Source organism: Emys orbicularis, chromosome 23, assembly GCF_028017835.1.
Source record: "Emys orbicularis isolate rEmyOrb1 chromosome 23, rEmyOrb1.hap1, whole genome shotgun sequence".
In the NCBI taxonomy this organism is placed as follows: domain Eukaryota; kingdom Metazoa; phylum Chordata; order Testudines; family Emydidae; genus Emys; species Emys orbicularis.
Genome location: NC_088705.1, coordinates 16,711,389 through 16,731,145, shown reverse-complemented (window position 1 = coordinate 16,731,145; position 19,757 = coordinate 16,711,389). Strand labels below are relative to the sequence as shown.

General features: G+C 42.5%; 1 protein-coding gene across 1 annotated transcript in view; it reads right to left on the bottom strand.

The window, feature by feature from the left end:
- Nucleotides 1-19,757, bottom strand: part of HIVEP3 (HIVEP zinc finger 3) — a 90,002-nt gene that overhangs the window by 62,337 nt on the left and 7,908 nt on the right. The window contains exon 2 of the mRNA XM_065421749.1: nucleotides 17,988-18,133. Coding sequence (XP_065277821.1) covers nucleotides 17,988-18,133 — 146 coding nt within the window. The remainder of the gene's footprint in view (nucleotides 1-17,987; nucleotides 18,134-19,757) is intronic.

Below are 19,757 nucleotides of genomic sequence, written 5' to 3'. Positions count from 1 at the left end.
ATGTGTGCCTAATTTCTAAGTTGAATTGGACTGGCTTCATCTTACTGCCACTGGTTTTGGTTCTGTTTTTCTCTGCTAGACTACAGAGCCCTTTAGTACCCAGTATTTTCTCCCCTGAAGGTACTTACACGCTGTCATTTCTCAATCTTCTTTATGATAAGATAAACAGACTGATTTCTTTAAGTTTCTCACTGTAAGTTGTTCTCCCCAGTCCTTGAATAATTTTTGTGGCTCTTTTCTGGACCCTCTCCAATTTTTCAACAACCTTTTTGAAAAGCAGAAACCAGAACTGGACACCGTATTCCAGTATTGGTCTCAACAACGCCATATACTGAGGTAAAATTACCTCGCTACTCCCCATTAAATACATCCAAGGATCACATTACCCCTTTTTGCAATAGATCACAAAGGAAGCTCATATTGAGTTTCCTGTCCACTCTGACTCCTAAATCCTTCTCAGAGATGCTGCTTTCCAGGATACAGCCTCCTTCCCCTCCCACTACTAAAGGTTTGGCCTGCATTCCTTTTTCCTAGGTGTATAACTTTGCATTTGGTGGTCTTAAAATTCAATTTGCTTGAATGGTCCCAGGTTACCAAGTGATCCAGATCGCTCTCTATGACCGTCCTGTCATCATTTACCACTCCAACAATCAATGACATCCGCAAATTTTACCAGCAGTGATTTTAGATTTACTTCCACATCATTGATAAAAATATTGAATAGTGTTGGGAACCCCACTAAGCAATATTCCCGTTTGATGAAGGCTCCCCATTGATCAGTACTTCTTGAGATCTGTCAATTGGCTAGTTCTTAATCCATTTATCACGTTTTCAATCCATTTATCACATGCCCTGTTGATACTGTATAGTGCTAATTTCTGAATCAGAATATGGGTTGTCATCTACTGAGAAGAATTTCTACAGAAAGCTATGGAAGAGCAGTGAGATGTAGTAAATGAAGACATTTCCCAAACAGAAACAGGAAAATAGAAAGTTAACCCATATCCAGAGTATTTCCCAAAGTTTTAAATTTAAAAAAATAAATAAAAAATGAGTAGACTCCTGTCTCTCTCAGTTCTTACTCCTTCAGGAAGTAATGGAGTTGCCTATAACTGTTCAGTCAATCTGCTCTTAGCCCTCCTCATTACAATTAGTATGTTCATTTCCCATGTTCTGCCACTGGAGTATATGAGTGCCTCTACCAGGAACGGAACTAATCAAAATGTGTAGCATTTTCAAAAGGACTGAAGTGAATTAGGAGCCAAAGTTTCATTGACTTTCTATTGGAGTTAGGCTCCTACGTGCCTAAACCAATTTCTGAAAATGGCACTTAGGCTCCTAAATTACATTTTATCTCAGTCTCCTACTGCCTCAGTAATGCAGGATTGTTCCCCAGAATTTCACATCACATCTCATCACTGGGACTCTTCAATTTTCAATTTTCTTTACAGATTCTAAAATCAAGTATCAGATTTTGAAAGATTAAAAAAACAAGCAATCATGTTAACATTTGCCTTGAGAACAGATGCGTCATTTCATTAGTAATTTTTCCATTCTTATAAAGACAAAAGGCTAGAGGAAGAAGTCCCACAAAATCCAGTTCACAATTACATTTTCAAAGTCCTCTTCTTCCTATTTACCAGAGAATTTACTGGACTATGGATTGAGTAACAGCCGGTTGGGTCTGGGACTGTCTAGTTGGATGTCAGGTTTCTAACTGATTGCACAGTACTCAGAATCTATTAAAGGGTTCCTATAAATTACACTTCTATATAGAACAGGCTGCCTAGATGTGCAGATGTTAGGAGTTGGCTAATCCTAAATAAACCTGGTAAAGACATTTGCCTTCTAAAATTTTCTGCTGAATTGATTGTAAAGATCATGTCATTGAATCGATAACGTGAAAAGCCTATAATCCCAATGTTTGCAATGAGCCCATGAAGCAGTCTGCAAACATGAAGACCTTGTCATTCCAGACACTTGGCTCTTATTGAATAGACTCAGAATAAGACACAATCTATCAAGTCTGTGAATCTAGAAATGTAGGAAGACAGCCTGAGTGATCACAGACATATTTAAGTATTTAATAAGGCTTTTTTTACATTTGTAGCTTTGGAAGACCTGACAAGGGAGAGTATCCAACTAGTCTATTAGTTTTTATTGAACTGGAAAGAACGTTTATTCTTACAAAGCTGAGGGCATGTACGGAATAGAAAATACACCCGCCCCCCCCCCCCCCCCCGTTAACTCAGCATTTGTAGGTGTCTGTTTGGTTGCCATTACTATGAACACACCATCATTCTATCTTGAGGTCATCTTTGACTCCTCGTTCTCCTTTTCCCTTCACATTCAGGCTGTCACTTCTCCTGCCACTTCTTCCTCCGTACTATAGCAAAACACACACACTTATTTTCTGTTCTTACAGCTAAAATGCTATTCCAAGGTGTGGTCATCTCCCACCTCGATTATTGCAACCTTTCTCTCCCCAGAATTCCCACATTTCTCTCCTTCAGTCCCTACAAAACATAGCTGCTAAAATGATCTGACGCATCTGAGTAGACCTCTTTTCTATTTGAATCCATCTACCGGCATCCTCTTACCCACATTAAATGAGTAAGTAAATCAATTTATCTGTGTTTGAATATTAGTGACATTGTAACAATTTTCTAAAGACATCATGATCCATTGCTAACTTCAAGCACTCTGCAGCTGATCTTCCAATGATCTGCCGCACACCACCCATCCAACTCATTGCTGGTTCTCCCCTAATATGATGACTCCCCACCATTCCTTCCCAAATAAATTTCTCAGGATTATTTCTGTCTCTACACTGAATGTGACCAAAGTACATAAGTTTGTGTTTGTTGGTTTTCAACATCAGGGTCTACTTCTCTTCAATAATATTTCTAATATAGGTATTCATCTTTTTTTCTGTCCAGGAGATATGCAAGAGTCTTCGCCAGCAGCACATTTCAATTGCTTGTTTTTTTTCTTGTCAGCCACATTAACATCTCAGAATTCACATCCATAAATCACTATGGCACATAGTAGGCTTTTCACCAGTTGCCCTTTGTACATTTTGAGATGCCACAGTTCTTCTATGCTTTCTTAAGGGAGGCATAGTGGCGTGAGTTATCCCTGGTCATATTCTGATTCCTTTGGAACAGGCTTCTTGGTTGGCTATGTATGATCCCAGATAATTAAATTAATCTACTACCTCTACAGCTTGCCTGTTAATTGTGATGTCCACTCATATCACTCGTCTTGTTGCATTCGAGAATAGTCCATATTACTCACTCCCTGTTCTTACAGACACCAACATTTGTTGCACTGCATCAATGGTTGTATAAAGGGCGTTTCATCAGCAGCATATCTGAGGTCGATGAAGAGGTGTCCAATGAATGGAGAGCCTAGCTCCTTCCACTTTGTCGAAACCTTCCAAGGCTTGTCTCAGAATGAATTCTGCATATATGTTAAAGAGGTTTGGGGACAAAATACACCCTTGTTTCATACCCTGCCCAGTGGAAAACCACTCCCTGTCACCTACTGCTGTTTACACCATGGTCTGTTGGTGGTGGCAGAGACTTGCAATGAGTTCAATGAGAAACTTTGGAATCTCCATGTCTACGGGTACTGGAACAATTTTTATAGTGGGGGTGCTGATGATGGAAACCACATATCTGGTGTTTGTTATTACTACTTCAAGCCAGGGGCTGCGGCAGCACCCCCAGCACCTCTGGTTCCAGCACCACTTCCCATGTCTGCCAGTATCCTCCAAAGACACTCATGTCAGATGGTATCAAATGCTTTTGAGTAGTCAATGAAGCACATGATCAATGTGTACTCTGCATTTTTCAATGCAGTACCAATGTACCGTATCAATTATAATTTTCTTGTGCTCACCTTCAAGGTGTTGTGCAATCGTGCTCCACCAACATTTTGGATCTCATTACTTGTCCTATTCCCCAATAGCCTCGTTTAGAATCAGAGAATGATAGAATATCAGGGTTGGAAGGGACCTCAGGAGGTCATCTAGTCCAACCCCCTGCTCAAAGCAGGACCAATCCCCAACTAAATCATCCCAGCCAGGGCTTTGTCAAGCCTGACCTTAAAAACCTCTAAGGAAGGAGATTCCAACACCTCCCTAGGTAACCCATTCCAGTGCTTCACCACCCTCCTAGTGAAATAGTGTTTCCTAATATCCAACCTAGATCTCCCCCACTGCAACTTGAGACCATTGCTCCTTGTTCTGTCATCTGTCACTCCAGTGATAATAGACTCAAAACAGCCCTTGGTTCTCTCTCTCTCTCTCCTCTCTCTGTTCCTTTTACCTTGTAGCCCAATTTGTCCTCTAGGATCAGCACATTCCAGACATTTTCCCCTCCTCTTCCAATTCCAATCCCTCCTGAAAACACTAATCCGCAACAATAAAAGAAATTCACCATTCTACGTTAACATCTCTGGGTCTCCTCTTGCCTCATCCATGTCAGTCTTGAAGACTGTAAACCCTTTGGGCAGAGCTAGCTTTTATCTTTGTTGCACACAGCACCATGCATACTGCCAATCCTTAATGAACGATAAATAACAAACGTGGGTATACAGAGCGGCATCTTCCATCTTCATGGTGTTGGGAGGAAACCACCTGTTTCTTTTTAAGAGAGAGCATCGATTTTAAGCATTTGTTTGTCTGGTTGTTTTTTTTAATGCTATAGAACCTAATTAGGTAGAAGGTAAAAAACTAGGTAAAATCTTGGAGATTTTGATATTCCATTTTCTGTATGGTAATTCACTAATTTGTATTAAGGGTCAGTCCATTTAAGATAAAGACAATTGGAGCATCTTATTGATCACCTCTAACTTATACGTTGTGTTCCCGCTAATTCACTTTGCATCTACTGCTCCTTTAAAAAAAAAAAGTATTTTGCAGTCATCTAAACATCAAAAAAAAAAGATTTGATGAGCTGCACATTTCAGACTATCGCTATCTTGCCTGAGTCCCTTTTGAAGAAAAGCTTATGTAATCTCAACTTGTCTTTCCTGGCAAAATTAGTAAATAAACCTCTACAAGCAGCACAGACATCAGCTGTTCCCTTCTACTGAACTGCTCTCCTGCACCATACAAAGGACACAATCCAGTTAATTACATCTGCTAAAGTCCCCAAGAGTAGAAACTCAAACAATTAGCACAATCAGCTGCAAAGGGGATCCTGTGGTGAAGACTGCAGAAAACTGTACTGTTAAGTGGGATTGTTTTGTCTACAGGCAGCCACCCAACTGGCCAGTGGTATGGGAGCAGCAGCACAGGAGCCAGCAAACAAAGCTGTAAACAGGGGGATGGGGGTTGCATGGGAGTTGGTAAGGGCAGTTTGGGGGAGGGGGTATGTGGTGGGTTTTTTCTTACTTGGCAGAGCTTAGGTGGATCAGTCAGAGGCATTCAGTGGAAGAGGCCAGGAAAGCATTAAGTGAGCGCCATGAGCAGAAGCAGGAGGTGATGCTGAGGCTAATGGGGGAGCAAACGGACATGATGAGGCGTCTGGTGGAACTGCAGGAAAGCCAACAAGAGCACAGACCCCCCCCTGCATCCACTGTACAACCGCCTGCCCTCCTCCCCAAGTTCCATATCCTCCTCACCCAGACGCCCAAGAATGCGGTGTCTGGGTCATTCAAACAGTTTTGATTTGTAGTGTGGCTACAATAAGCAATGTGGCCTTGTCCTTCCCTCCTCCCCCACCCCACCCCACCCCACCCCACCCCACCCGGGCTACCTTGTCAGTTATCTCACTTTTTTTTTAATTAATAAAGAAAGAATGCATTGTTTCAAAACAATAGTTACTTTATTTCCTTTGCCAGCTGTGATCAAAGGGGGGAGGGTGGATGGCTTACAGGGAATTAAAATCAACAAAGGGGGCGGGTTTGCGTCAAGGAGAAACACACACAACTGTCACACTGTAGCCTGGCCAGTCATGAAACTGGTTTTCAAAGCCTCTCGGATGTGCAGCACGCCTAGCTGTGCTCTTCTAATCGCCCTGGTGTCTGGCTGTTCAAAATTGGCCGCCAGGCAATTTGCCTCAACCGCCCACCCCTCCATAAATGTCTCCCCCTTACTCTCACAGATATTATGGAGCCGTGGCCGTGGCCCCACCCTGGTTCCTCCTCTCCCCGAAGCCGGCAGAGGCTCAGCTCAGGCCACGGTGGGGGATGGGGGGCTCTTGTGAGAAAAGGGGGTGGAAGAGTTGGGGTATGGGTGGGCCTCGGGTGGAAAGGGTGGGGCCGGGAGGCTAGCCTCCCTGAAGGGGGGGGGGTTCACGTGCTGCCCATGCATTGCAGTATACATAGGGAAGCACTTGCCCACCAACTTGAAGAAGGTGCTGGATAATGTTATGAAGATGGTAAACTTTATAAAAGCTCAACCCTTGAATTCCAGAATCTTTTCCACTCTATTCCACTCTTTTCCACTCTCTAATGAGATGGGAAGTGAGCACGTCAATCTATTGCTCCACACCGAAGTTCGATGGCTGTCATGGGACAAGGTCTTGGCACATTTCTCTGAACTTCATGCCAAGGTCAAGGTATTCTTTACAGGCTATCCATTCCCTCTCTTTCACTGTCTGCAGGACACAGACTGGCCCTCATGGCTGGGATACTTGTCAGATATATTCTCTAGGACTTCAAGGGCTGAATGTCCAGGACAAAAATGAGTCAATGATAAAAAAGCTGGAATTCTGGGCTCACTGTGTGGAGGAAAACAACACTGACATTTTCCCAAACATGCATGAATTCCTGACACTGAATGAACTACAGTTGCAGGACAGTGTTAAAGGTGACATCAAGCAATATCTCACTGAACTGGCGAGGCAATTACGTGGTACTTTCCCTCAATGGGAAATGCAAACAGATGGGTCCGCTATACTTTCACAAAATTTTCTGCAGTACCCACATCACAAAATTTGTCAATAAAAGAACAAGAAAATCTCCTGGATATCTCAACTGATGGCAGAATCAAGACTGAGTTCCAACAAAAGTTGAGTTGGCCGAGTTTTGAATACAAATGCGAGCAGTTTGCCAAATTGTCAGACAGGGCTGTCCAGGTTTTGACGCCGTTTGCTACAACTTACCTGTGTGAAGATGGATTTTCATCACTCACTGGAATGTAATCAAAGTATTGTCAGCACCTTTGTATAGAAAACAACTTATGACTCAAACGATCACCTATCACTCCAAACACTATGTGCCTGTGCATGGACAAACAACCTTCTCCGTCACATTAATGGTGAGTGGTACTATTAAGCTATTGTTTAAGTTGGTCAAAAGTAAGCGTACATTAAAACTAAAACCGTAAATGAGATGTATTATTATTATTGTAGTATTGTATGATTGTGTGTTTATGTGTACTATAATTTGTATGTTTTGTACAATGCTTGGGCATTAAAAGGATTAAAATATAAAACCTGTATTCTGGTAGGGGTACGCTGGTAGATCTGAAAGGGGGTACACAGTAAGAAAAGTTGGGGAACCTTTGGACTAGATCATGATGGTCTTAAAGTCTATGAGTCTATTTAGCCAGCCAGCCAGCACTCATCACTGTGGTATCTGAGGTTTATGCTGTAAGGCTTTTCCTCATAAGTCCAGAGGCCCTGGGCTGTTTGGGTCCCCAAGTAAGCTCCCCAGCCCTCCAGGCTGGCATTGGTTGTGAGGGTTAAAGTATATGGAAGACAGCTTGGGATGCCTTTGTGGACATTGTAATGGGTTGACCACCATTGTAAGAAGTTGAACACCTGTCCTGGAACCCAAACTTGATCTTTCATGTGTACCAGGGAGTGGTCTCAAACCTTTAGTATGAAAACTTGAAGGCATCTGATGTGTGATTGTGCCATGGAGTGATCCCTATGCATGACACAAGGACTCCTAGCAGTTGGAGGCGCCATCCTATGGTAGGCCTCCAGAAAATAAATTCCTGGATGGCACCAGAGAATTCTTCTTGGCACTGATGATGAAGCCATGTGCCTGAGGAAATTCAACATCTGAGACATGGCCCTGTGTGCAGCTGATCACAACACAGCTCTGAACAGGATGTCATCCAGGAAGGAGCACAGGTAAATTCCCTGCTACCTCCGTCTGATTATTATCACTATCACTAACCCTCGGGACCGAGGACAGGTCGAACATGAGTATTCAGTACTGATAACATTTCCTGCTGGAGGTAAACCTCAGAAGTCTGTGACAGCACAGTCTGATAGGGATAGGGAGATATGCGTCTGCTACATCTACTGAAGTCAAGAAGTTCCCTGAGGACAGCAATGACACTGTAGAAGTCAGGGTCTCTATCCAAAACCTCATTTTCATATTCTACTGAGCCTTTTGAGGTCAAGAATGGCTCTGATAGCCCCTATGTACTTCTGTACTATGAAGATGGAGTAGAACCTGGAGAACCTTTCATGTGAGGGAACACTCTCTATCTTTCCCATATCCAGAAGATTAAATCTTTTGTTCTGGATCAGATTGTGTTTTGAGCAGTCACTGGAGCTGAGTGACGGGATAAAGAATGGATGGGGTGGATCCCTCAGCTCGAGGGTGTATCTCTCAGCCCCCACTCCACTGCCCGGTTGGCAGCTCCTCACACAAACACTTGCATGCCCACTTTCTGACTCCATAGGCCTGGTGTGACCTTTGTGCAAGGACTCTCTGTTGTCCATCTTGGGGCCTCCTTTGAAGACCCTCTCTGCCATGCTGCTTATAGTGAACTGAGCTGACCTGTATATTACATGAGAAGAAAGGAAAGAAGTATGCTGTTGTCCTACTCTCCCTCATCTCTGTCTCCCTGGCGATCTCTCTGTCCTTCAGCTGTGAGCACATGGGGCAGGGACTGCTCCTTCTTATCCATGTGGACTGCACTAGTACATAGGGGGTGTTACCATAAACACACACTGAGTAACTGGAACAACATATGCACACATTTTATTTGGACTGTTTTAATTAATTTAATTAACTTAGCGCTGGAGACAGGTGACTGACAGCCCCGGAGCCCAAGCCCTCTATTTATCCCCTGATCGGGAACATCAGAGCTGTTAGCAATGCAAGCTTACTGGCTCCATCCATCCATAGTGCCTGAACAATGACCTGGGGGCTCTCCCCGGCTCAATACTCATGGCCTGTTCAGTCTTTTATTTCCCCTCATTTTAACCCAAAGCAAATACCCCAGCTCACTTTTATGGGGCTTCTAAAGGGCAAAATCTCATGAGGAGCTGAGTGTAATCCTCCATGGACTGCCCTTATTAGACAGACTACTGCTTAGCCTCCTGTCCCACCACCAGTGGATCACCAGGAAATTCCCAGAAGCCGCCAGTATAGACTGCTGAAGTGACTGTGTCAGAGTCACCGCTCAGGAGGAGAGAAATCACTGCAGAGAAGGTGAGCTTCTCTCGCCAGGTTGGGCAGGAAACGGTACATGATATTTCTCAATAGATGCTTGTGGAAAATTAACAGTGAGCTGCACTTTGAAGTTTTTGCCAGAGAGGATGTGGCAGGCAGGCAGACTGGCCGTACAACGGAGACATTGTTACTGCATTAAAAAAAATAAAATCAGACAATAACCCAGTCTAAATTCTTCTGCATTTGTCTAATTTCCTGGGGAAACAGGAATACACAGCAGAGTGAATCCAATTTGACAAGTTAAGTGAGTGGATATTCAGAACAGAAAAGAGGGAGAAAACAGTCCTCATCAAAGAACATTAAGCCCTTTCAAAGACATTGAAGAATGAAGCCTCACAACGTAGGTAAGCATTATCACCCCCAGTTTACAGACAAGGAAATCGAAGTTCAGAGGGGAAAGTGACTTCCCAAGGTCACAGTGTGTCTTGGGCACAATCCAAGATTCCCAATACTTAGCTATCTGTTCTAACCACTAGAGTGCACTGTCTCTAGAATATGCCTGTGCAGGAACTGCTCAGTGAAAACACAGGGGGTATTGAAGGAAAGCCTGCCTTGGCACTGTCAGCCATCAGCACATGAGGACATTATTCACTCTCATAGCCCGGAGGAGAAGATGGAGGAAGTGTCAGGCATCACAGCACTCAAGTCATGAATGACACTCCTGTGTATGTGTGTACTCATGCACACGTGTACTTGGGCATCCACCTGCTTTGATGCTAAGAAGCCTACTGAAAACGGTGTCAATTCCCAGCTGTTTAACGGCATTCACTTACAGAATGACTGGGAATGTCCATCATGCAAGGAAAATGCAGACTTCATTCCAGCTCCAAGCTCTGACAGAAAATTATAGGACTTTGGAGTATGGAAACACTTATGCAATGAAGTTACTGCCATCAGATATTAACAACCTATTTTAAAAGCTAATAACCTGAGGTTACTTCTTACACAAGCGCTCGTGGCATGCAGACACCATCTGTTGGGTGGCAGGTTTGGTAAGCGGCACTGTGTTACAGCGAGAGCTATCCCACGCTCTTACTGGAAAGGGAAACCGTTAGCTCTCCAAGACAAAGTAATTCTCATCTGACAAATCCAGCCAGCTACTTACAACAAACAGACATACACGGAGATGTACAGAGCTGGTTTCCAAACAAGTCACAGCTCTTCTCTTATTTCTCTGTACCCCTCCTCTCTTCCAGATCTCTTCTCTTCCTTTTCCTCTCGCACTTTACTTCCTGCCTTCTACCAGGCTGATTCCTATTCCTAGAAGAGTCTTCCTGAATTCATCCACCAAGTGCCTTCTCTCCCCACCTGCAAATCTACCTCTTGAAACAATCCTGCCTCCATTCCTCTCAGCATTAGTAACTCAGACTCTCCCCTTGCCAGAACCGTTGCCCCGTGTCTTGTCTTGTCTGGACTGGAAGCTCTTTGAGCAGAGAACATGCCTTGCTTATATTCGGTAAAGCATAGTGTAAATTTATGGTGCTCAGAAGCGGCCTTATCATTTCTGAATGAGTCTGAGCAATAATGTTTTGTCTCCTCCCACCAAATGTAGCATACAGCTCTTCACCCTCCATCCCATCATTACTCATAGGGGAGGATCTGGGCACCATGATTCTTGAGAATACATCCAAACTTCAATTCATTTATTAAAAAGGGGGGTATGGGAGAATTCTTGCAACAGAGAAATGGAGGCTGTGCTAGGGTTGTTGCAGAGTTTCCAACATTTTGGACTGATATGATTTTTTGAAATTAGTAATAAAAACAAAACCCAACCCCCCACAAAAACACTTACACATAATGGCTGGGGTTTTCATGGGCATTTTGATGCACATCCCCTATGAAGTCCAGTAGGGATTTTGCAACTATGTCCCCTGCATCGTTTTGAAAATCTCACCCCTTCTAGCTCCAAAGATCAAAATGCTCCCACTCCCCACATTTTAAAGTAAATGCTTAATAGACAGAAATGTCCAGATTTTAGAGACTTGGGTCAAGCCCTGCCCCAACACATTTTTTCTTTTCTTTTCTCTTTTTAAGTGGCAAGCACAGCGCAAACTTCTTTTTTTAAAAAAAACTGCCTTAAAAGAAGCAGGATTAATATCTGTGCACCAGCTATGTCTCAAGTGCCAACCTGAAACAGTTAGGGCCTGATTTTCACAGGTGCTGTGTTTCCACAGTTTCAGAGCTGTGCAACTCTGCACCTCTGAAAGTCAGGGGTCCAGCACTCAACAACTGGAGGCACCCCAAATTAACGACACTGATCATTTTGGCTGTACAACGGCTAATTGAAAAGCTAACGTGATGTTCTGTTGAGCTCTCTGATCGCAGGGACCACTCCCTTCCCTGGTGAAGTGCCCCCACAATGGTGAAAGCTAGGGAAGCCACTTCCTTTAATATTTGAAAAGCAAAATATTATAATAGGAATTCCTCCAGCTGTAATTGTAAAGAGTGTATGCACGACAAACACATTAACATTTAACACTATAAGTGCTTCAGAGAGATACAGTACCTCACCACAAAGCTGTGCTGAGAAGTGGTGCGTATGAGAGACTGAGCAGGTTTGCAGAGGAAGGAATGAGAATTAGCAACATTCTCTCCCATGCAGATATGAATTCCCCCCGCCACAATAGCATTTCTGTGTGTTATGCTGACGTCAGCCGTGTCAAAGTCCTCCTTAGCTGCTACATGGCTCATTATGTGCTCAAGCCAATGTCTCTGGGAAAAATTACTTTAAAAATAAAACTGGCGAATTCCTTGAGCTCACCTACGTAGCAAAGGAAACCTAGTGAATTGGGTTCCGTTTGGAGTTGCACGTTGCGAAACTTTGCTTGCTTAAAGAAGAGAGTTTCTCTGGGGTAGTGAAACATTTGCATTGTTGTGCCAGGGATTTTCCATGAGGAGTGTCAGCCAGTGTCTGGAACTGCAACTTCCGCAGCCTGTCATAGAAAGGGGATGAGATCATCAAGGAGAAGCCAACCACAGATTCTAGGTTGTCCACCAAGGTGAGAAATCACAGGGGAAAAAGCAGTTGGAGGCAGCTAATGTGCTCCAAAAAAGATTTTTTAAACATGTATACATTAATTAGTAGTGATGTTGAAGAAACAGCCCCAAGGATTCTACATTTCCCCTAGACTGAAAGGAAACTTTCTCAGATCAAGCAGGCTGGGTTAGGCAGATGTGTGAACCACTTCAGTTACAATCCCATCTACAAGCTTGCAGCATGGGGTCTGGAAAACAGCACTACAAGGCAGAGTATCTTGTAGTTCAACCCTAGATCTCATCTAGTCCTCTGATTATTTGTACTGTACTAGAAAGACAAGGCAATGGGTTTTGAATTCTTTCAATTAGACATTTAGTCTGCTCAAGGCAGCGCCGGGTGGGATGGTGTTTTTACATTGAAATCATAACCTTGATTCAAAGGACTTTAGGGTTGATGACACTACAGCCATCAGTGGCGAAGTTTTACTAAGGAGGCTGGATGAAGGAATTAGAACAAGAAGAAGAGTGATCCTAGTAAGGGCCTGAATATTGCTCTGACTCCCCCCAAATCAACCACAAGTCTCTAATGCAAAACGAAACCAGACAACATTGCCCTTACAACCAAAGAGGTGCAAAAATGAAATGTGATTAGGGCGATTCTTCTTTCACTCACACCAGTGTAAATCAGAAGCAATTCAACTGAAGTCAATGAAATTACACTGGTGTAAAACCAGAGTAAATGAGACTAGAAACTGGTCAAACTGGTGGAGTTACACACACATGCTGGTGTAAATCTGGAGTAACTACAGTGGAGTCAATGGAGTTTTACTGTTTTAAAAGAGGCGTGAATGAGAGGAGAATTCAGCCCAAAGTCGTAACAAGCATCTCCTCCTACAAAGAAAAATGAAGTTTTACCATTAACAACAACAGACAAGCCAGGACATTTGTGTCTGCTTTCTGGAGAATGCACCCCTGCCTTCCCCTTTTATGAAGTACCAATTGTACGTGATAGTCTTGTAGAAGCATAAGTGAAACTATCAGTGACAACCTGCTTAGATCTTAGCATTACCTTCCCCAGTGCAATGAACAAATTGATGCAGTATTGTGAAAGCGCAGAGGGGTTGGCCATGAAACAATAGAACATATATTGACTGTAACTACTCCCCAGAATATTAGATTTCATCTTGGAAACACTAATGCATAGTAAGCAGGCCAGGTTTCTTCTACCATGACAGACTCCCCTCTTTCAAACCTAGTCAATATCAATCTACAATTTCATGATGTAAGATTTCAAAATGGGGATGACACCCCTGAAACACTGAAGTATACTGATGAAGATGATACAGAATCACCGAGGAATCATGACACTGCTCCCAAACTAGCATTGGTCCACTTGACCTTTAAAGATCATTTTCATTGTTCAAAATCACTTCAATGTCCCTCAGTCAAACACCATGTGGGTGTTTTTATTATCTCTGGAAGAAGTATCAGCTGTGGCATGGTCTTTTCATGCAATGACCACTCGAGAGACACTGTATTAAGAGAGCTAAATACACACAGTGGCAGTCTCTGAGCTAACAAAAATGAATGACACCAGTTGTTTTACAGTAAGGCCCTTCATAGGATAGGTTCGTGTGTGTTGGATGAAAGTTTGGTGCAATTGCAGATTCATGGTTGTATATAAATTCTTAAGAATTTTCAGCATTAAGAGTGAAATCCAGCTGCTGAAACTACTGGCCAAATGGGTTTCGGTTTTGGAGTTTGTTCTCTGAAGTGGAATTAGTTCTGGTTTGAAAGTTCTGATTGACAGCTCTGGGGACAAGTCCTTTGTTCATCTCCAGGTAAAGTACAGGCAGAACCACACAAGTTTCGCTCAGACTCCCAAATAGACCTGAACCCTGACATGGTGAAAACATAGACTGGGATTTCAAAGGAGCCTAAGGGAGTTAGATGCCTAAATCCCACAAAATTCAATGGGAGTTGGGCGCTTTGCTCCCTTAGGTTCATTTAAAAATCACTGCCATAGCCCAGACTCTGTGGCTCACTTAGTTCTTATCTTGTCTGCTGAGACAGCCAACAGGGGTCCAATTAATAGCCTTGTGGTGATATGAAGAGCTACTTATTAGAGGATGGGCCTGAGACCCAAAACATTTCACACAGGCACTTTTTGGTTACCACCATGCTGCTGTGATCCAGATGGGAACATTTCTGTCTCTTAACTCTGGATTTTGAATACAGTCATGAATGAAACCTTCAGGGCAATGTTCAGCATCAACAAAAATTGGGTTCTGAATCAGAACTTCTCGGTAGTTCAAGAGCATTTGGATCTGGAGCTCCAGGTCAGGACCATCTCTGTTTAAAAAGTCCCCTGAGGGTAAAACACAACAAAACCAGACATCAGCCTCTCAGAACTGCCAGAGAGATATTTTAAAGTATGGCTTCAACACTACATGTTTTAAAATGAGTGACAGTGGGGCAGGTCTGACAGTCAAACGTGGGCACATCTGTAGACTCTCACAGATTCACTGTAAGGATCATCACTCTTGTCCTTTAAGATTGGCTAATGGGTGCAATGGGAATCTTGAGGTATAGCTCTTATTCCCCTGTTAGCAGGCTGGACAGCAGCTGGTATCGGCAGCATTGTAAATGAGGTACTTGTGGGAGAAGTTGAATGGAGAAGCCAAAGCGTAATAGCAGTATGGAGGGCGGTGAGTGAAGCTAGCAGCAGTGGGAATGAAAGAGGAGTCCGAAGAAAGAGCCGGAGAGAGAGAAAGAAGGAGCTGGAGTGAGAGAGATGCAGCAAGCTGAGCTTTTGCGGGAGTAGCGTCTTGAATTGCTTTGCAGTGACTCTCTCTGGCTGACCCACAAGAAGCATTAAAAGGCTCCCAAAAGATCTGCGACCAACCATAGTTGGTTGGTAGGATGGGTCTGGCCAATACTACAGGACCAGGGTGAGTCAAAGAGACGAAGGGGAAAATAAGGGAAAGAGGGTATTGTCCCTATGAAAAAAACACAATTAGATAACTTCTTTGGGGGAGTGGGTAACCAAATTCTGAAAAATATTCCCAGCAGGCTGAGTATGAAACCACTTATAAAGTACTGCAGTCCCTGTGGAACCCTCTGAAGGCTGGTCACTTCACTGGTAGAAAGTGTCCTGAGAAGAGTCACTTTGCCAAGCAAGAATGTAAAGTGTGTTACGGGCTAAATCGTTCCATATCAATAGCTGCATTGATATGATAAGACATTGATCACTAAGTGTTCCCATAGTATCTCTGGTGAACCACCTTCCCTGTGCTGACAATCAGAGCTCTGAGTGGAGCCTTTACTCTATAATTTGGAGGTAATATTTTAGCACCCATTTCTGATGTGCTGCATCAGTGATTATGCGTGGCAGTAAGCAGCTGTCATCTTCTCTTCTATATACAGAAGTATGGCTTTTTTTGGTCAATTCTACTGCTGTTTTGAAATAAAATGTAAGGTTATTTCAGGATGAGTAATACATTCATTGATGTTATGTTACACACAGAGCATGTTAAAAAGAGTTAAAGGGTGTAAAGTTTAATAAAATGTAGTTAAGAGACTGGATTTTGCTCAGTACTGGGGAACATAGGTTTTTCAGTTAAGCCCTGAGTGGGACACCTACAGTTCATTTCCCTACTGTTTAGAGCAGAATTCTCTTAAAATGGGCCACTCTGGGAGAGAGACTCCTGTGCTGATTTGTGTAAAGTAAGGTGAATTTCAGCCACATCAGATTGTCCTCCTACATGATCACAGATGACAAGGTATCTAACTCCCAGAATATGAGTTTCCCTCTGAGATTCCTAGTTCCAAGAGGAACCAATATGAGGGTAATGGAGGTGCTTCATGTGTTTAAAGACAATAAAATGCAAGGATCATTTGTCCATGGGAAATTCATTCGCTACACAGAAGTAACACCAACCTGCCTAAACAAGAGTATTTGCACAGTGTCTTCCAAGTGTGGCTTTGCTCCCATTCCCAAGCCTGCCTCCTAAATCCTGGGAACTCACTTATTCTGAAGGGTGCTAGCTAATAAATACTGAGTTGCTAGCCACAGAGTTCAAGATGAGATGTTATTATTTGTTTGCTCTTCTATACTTCTCTGCATAGATCTAACTCTCAATGCCATTGCCTACATCTATGCAAGCGGAGTTGACTTGTAAATTTGAGGGCATACATCTAAGCAAGAGAGGGATTGCTTAGACTGAACCTAATGGCAGACTTTCATTAAGCCCTCTTTTGGTTTACATATTTTGATTGTATGCTAATTCAACATTTGAAAAGAAAAACAAATTTACACAGGTAATAGAAAAGAGAAAACCACACCCCTGACACAACAAAGTCTTTTCCAACCAGACAAAACCAAGAGGACTCACCATCTCCCAGCAGGACCGACCTATCCTGCTACAAGCTTCTGAAGTTTTTTTTGCCCCCTTTGAAATACATAGGATGTAGGATTCTTAATTGTATCCCATTGATGTATTACTTGTTAACTGATTTTTATTTTTCAAAAGATAATCAGAAATATTAAGCGAGTGCAAGAGAGTGTGATGAATTACCATGAAGTAAGAACAGATTATAGAGCAAATGTAGAGCTTTTGGTTGGAACTACTTTGGTAGCTAAATCAGAGAATTGGGAGGGAGCCCAAACAAGTATATATAAAGCAATCCTACTGTTGGGCATTTGACCTGTGTAAAAACAATTGGTCAATTGGCCAGTCAAATATTGTGAAATAATGTGAAAAATTGTCAAATATTTTAAAGCATTAATTAGTACAGTATTATTAGTACAGTAACAAAAGTAACAAAAAAGAGCAAGACATTATGGTCGCCAGTAGACTTAGCATTAGATACTTATGCGTAATTACAAAAAGTAAGTTACTTAACCAAGGTACTTTAACTCAGAAAAATGCAAAACAATGAAGTTCTAAAAAAATGAAAGAATGACACCATACAAAAGATAGGCTGTTGCTTATATCAGGACATTCTTGGAATATTTGACAACATTTCATGATGGCCAAATAATACATAAGTAGTCAACTGACATTATTTGATGGGTCAATTGACCAGTTTGCTAAGCCTATGCAATCTATCCTTTCAACTCCCCAGCAAAAAAACCCCAGGATCAGAAAAGATCATTCCAATTCCTTCATCATACAGGTAAAACAACTAATGAGAACTTTATTTTGAGCTGAAGACTCTGAAAAGAACTAGGAAATATGGTGCAGTCCATCATCTCCTCCACAGAGACAGCTGCAGGAAATATCTGCACTCTTCAGCTGTCTCAACTGAACCACCTGCAGAGCGGTGCTAATGAAGTGCTTGCTAACTTGAAGACCAACTCAGGAAAGAAACTGAATCCAGCCTGAATTATATATAAATCTCAAGGGTGTTTAGTTTAAGGTGGCTGTAGAAAAGTAAAAGGGAACTGCTCATGTCGATCTATACCTGGCCAGCCCCTGCTGATATCCACCAGACACCTTTACTGACTTGACTTTGTTTTTACTGATAGCTCTTATGCAACAGGCTGTAATAAAAGTCTGAAAACAAAATGAGATACTTACCCTCCTTCAAAGATCTTGATCCTGGCTGGCTCCCCTCTTTTGGATATGGGAGCCTCTTCTTCTGATTTGCCTCTTTTATCCTCTTCCTTCTCAGCTCTAGTTAAATCTTTTCGACCTTCATTGGAAAGGAGTGAAGGCAAATGAACCTACCTCCCCAAAAGAGCAAAACAATCATTTATTACATTTCAAATGGCTCTAACAAACACACAGACCATATACACTGGGTTCCCTCTGATAGAGAAGGCAACCTACCACATGTGGTGCTGACTATGATGACTGTACCTAGTAAGTAGGACTTACATTTTCAAACATGATCTCTAATTCTGGATCTTGTCCTCTGTTTGATATGTCTTATTTAGACTGAACTTTTAAGGGTGGGGAATGTGTTAAAGCACCATGTAAATTAATAACAATTTACATATATTATTATAAAAACTATAATCATTAACAAATATTTAAGAATTACATCCCTCTTGTAAGGTGGGTCTATACAGTTATCTTCATTTTACAAATCTGAAAACTGAGGCATAGACAAGTGAAGTGTCTTGTCCAGGGTCACTCAGTGAGTCAGTGGCAGTCGGGAATAGAAACCAGGAGACCAGGTTCCCAGTGCATTGCTCCAGCGGTTAGAGATGATCTCCTATATATCCATACACTCTCTCTGATAGATTCAGACAGTGTATGAATTCCTAGAAAGGAAATAGTTTTAAAATGTAGGAGTTTGGCCTCAGCTTTGGTATCTTTCTTCAGAAATCTAGATTTTCGCCCTCTAAACTTTGTATGAACCGATGGTTACTGAAAGCTCTTGGGTGACTTCCTTTCAGGAAGAACAAAGCTAGCCGGGGCTTAGCACCCCCACCGCCACAAATATAATGCCAACAAAAACTGTTTCTCCCTCTCCCCCGAGAGGTTCTAAAAGTGAAGTTTTCTCTTCCTCCCACTGCTAAGCATGAGGCTCTTTGCTTTGTCATAGACCCAATCATAAAGACAGTCACACAGTGACATGCCATCTAGCATGACTGTAAATCATTATGTTCTGTGCTATGTGACTCAATCTATTCTAAGAAGAGCAAGACTCTGCATCTGGACCTCGTTATGCTCCTGCAAGGAGCTCTGCATGACATTACATTTGGTGACATTACAAAGTTATGAGTTAACAAAACATTTTCTTTCACATCATCCACAAAGGTTTGAAAGTGCAAGGCAAGTTAGCTTTCACCTGAATTACATTTACTCTGTGTACACAGCAGTACAGAGTGATTTCATTTTGTAGATATTGCCATTAGATGCTCAATGTATCATCCATAGCATTAAACTGTGTCCCAGATGATCAACAGTTCACTTCTTGGGGGAAGGTTGGGAGTGGCTTGTGAGAAGTTTTACTACTGTATGTTATTGCAAACTACAATCTGATTACTAAAGGAAGGAAGATCTACCACAGATTAGTGATATGACACTTGGCAAATCACTTAGGGCAAAGTTTTCAAAATTTTCCACTAATTTTGGGAATCTGGCTTGAGACACTCAGCGTACGTCTACACAGCAAAAAAATCCCCAAAGCAGTGAGTCTCAGAGCCTGTGTCAACAGACTTAGGCTCATAGGGTCTGTGCTGTGGGGCTAAAAATAGCAATGTAGATGTTCGGGCTTGGGCTGGTGCCTGAGTTCTGAAAGCCGAGGGTCTCAGAGCCCAGGATCCAGTCCAAGCCCAAATGTCTACATTACTATTTTTAGACCCGCAGCACAAGCCCAAGTCAGTTAACCCAGGCTCT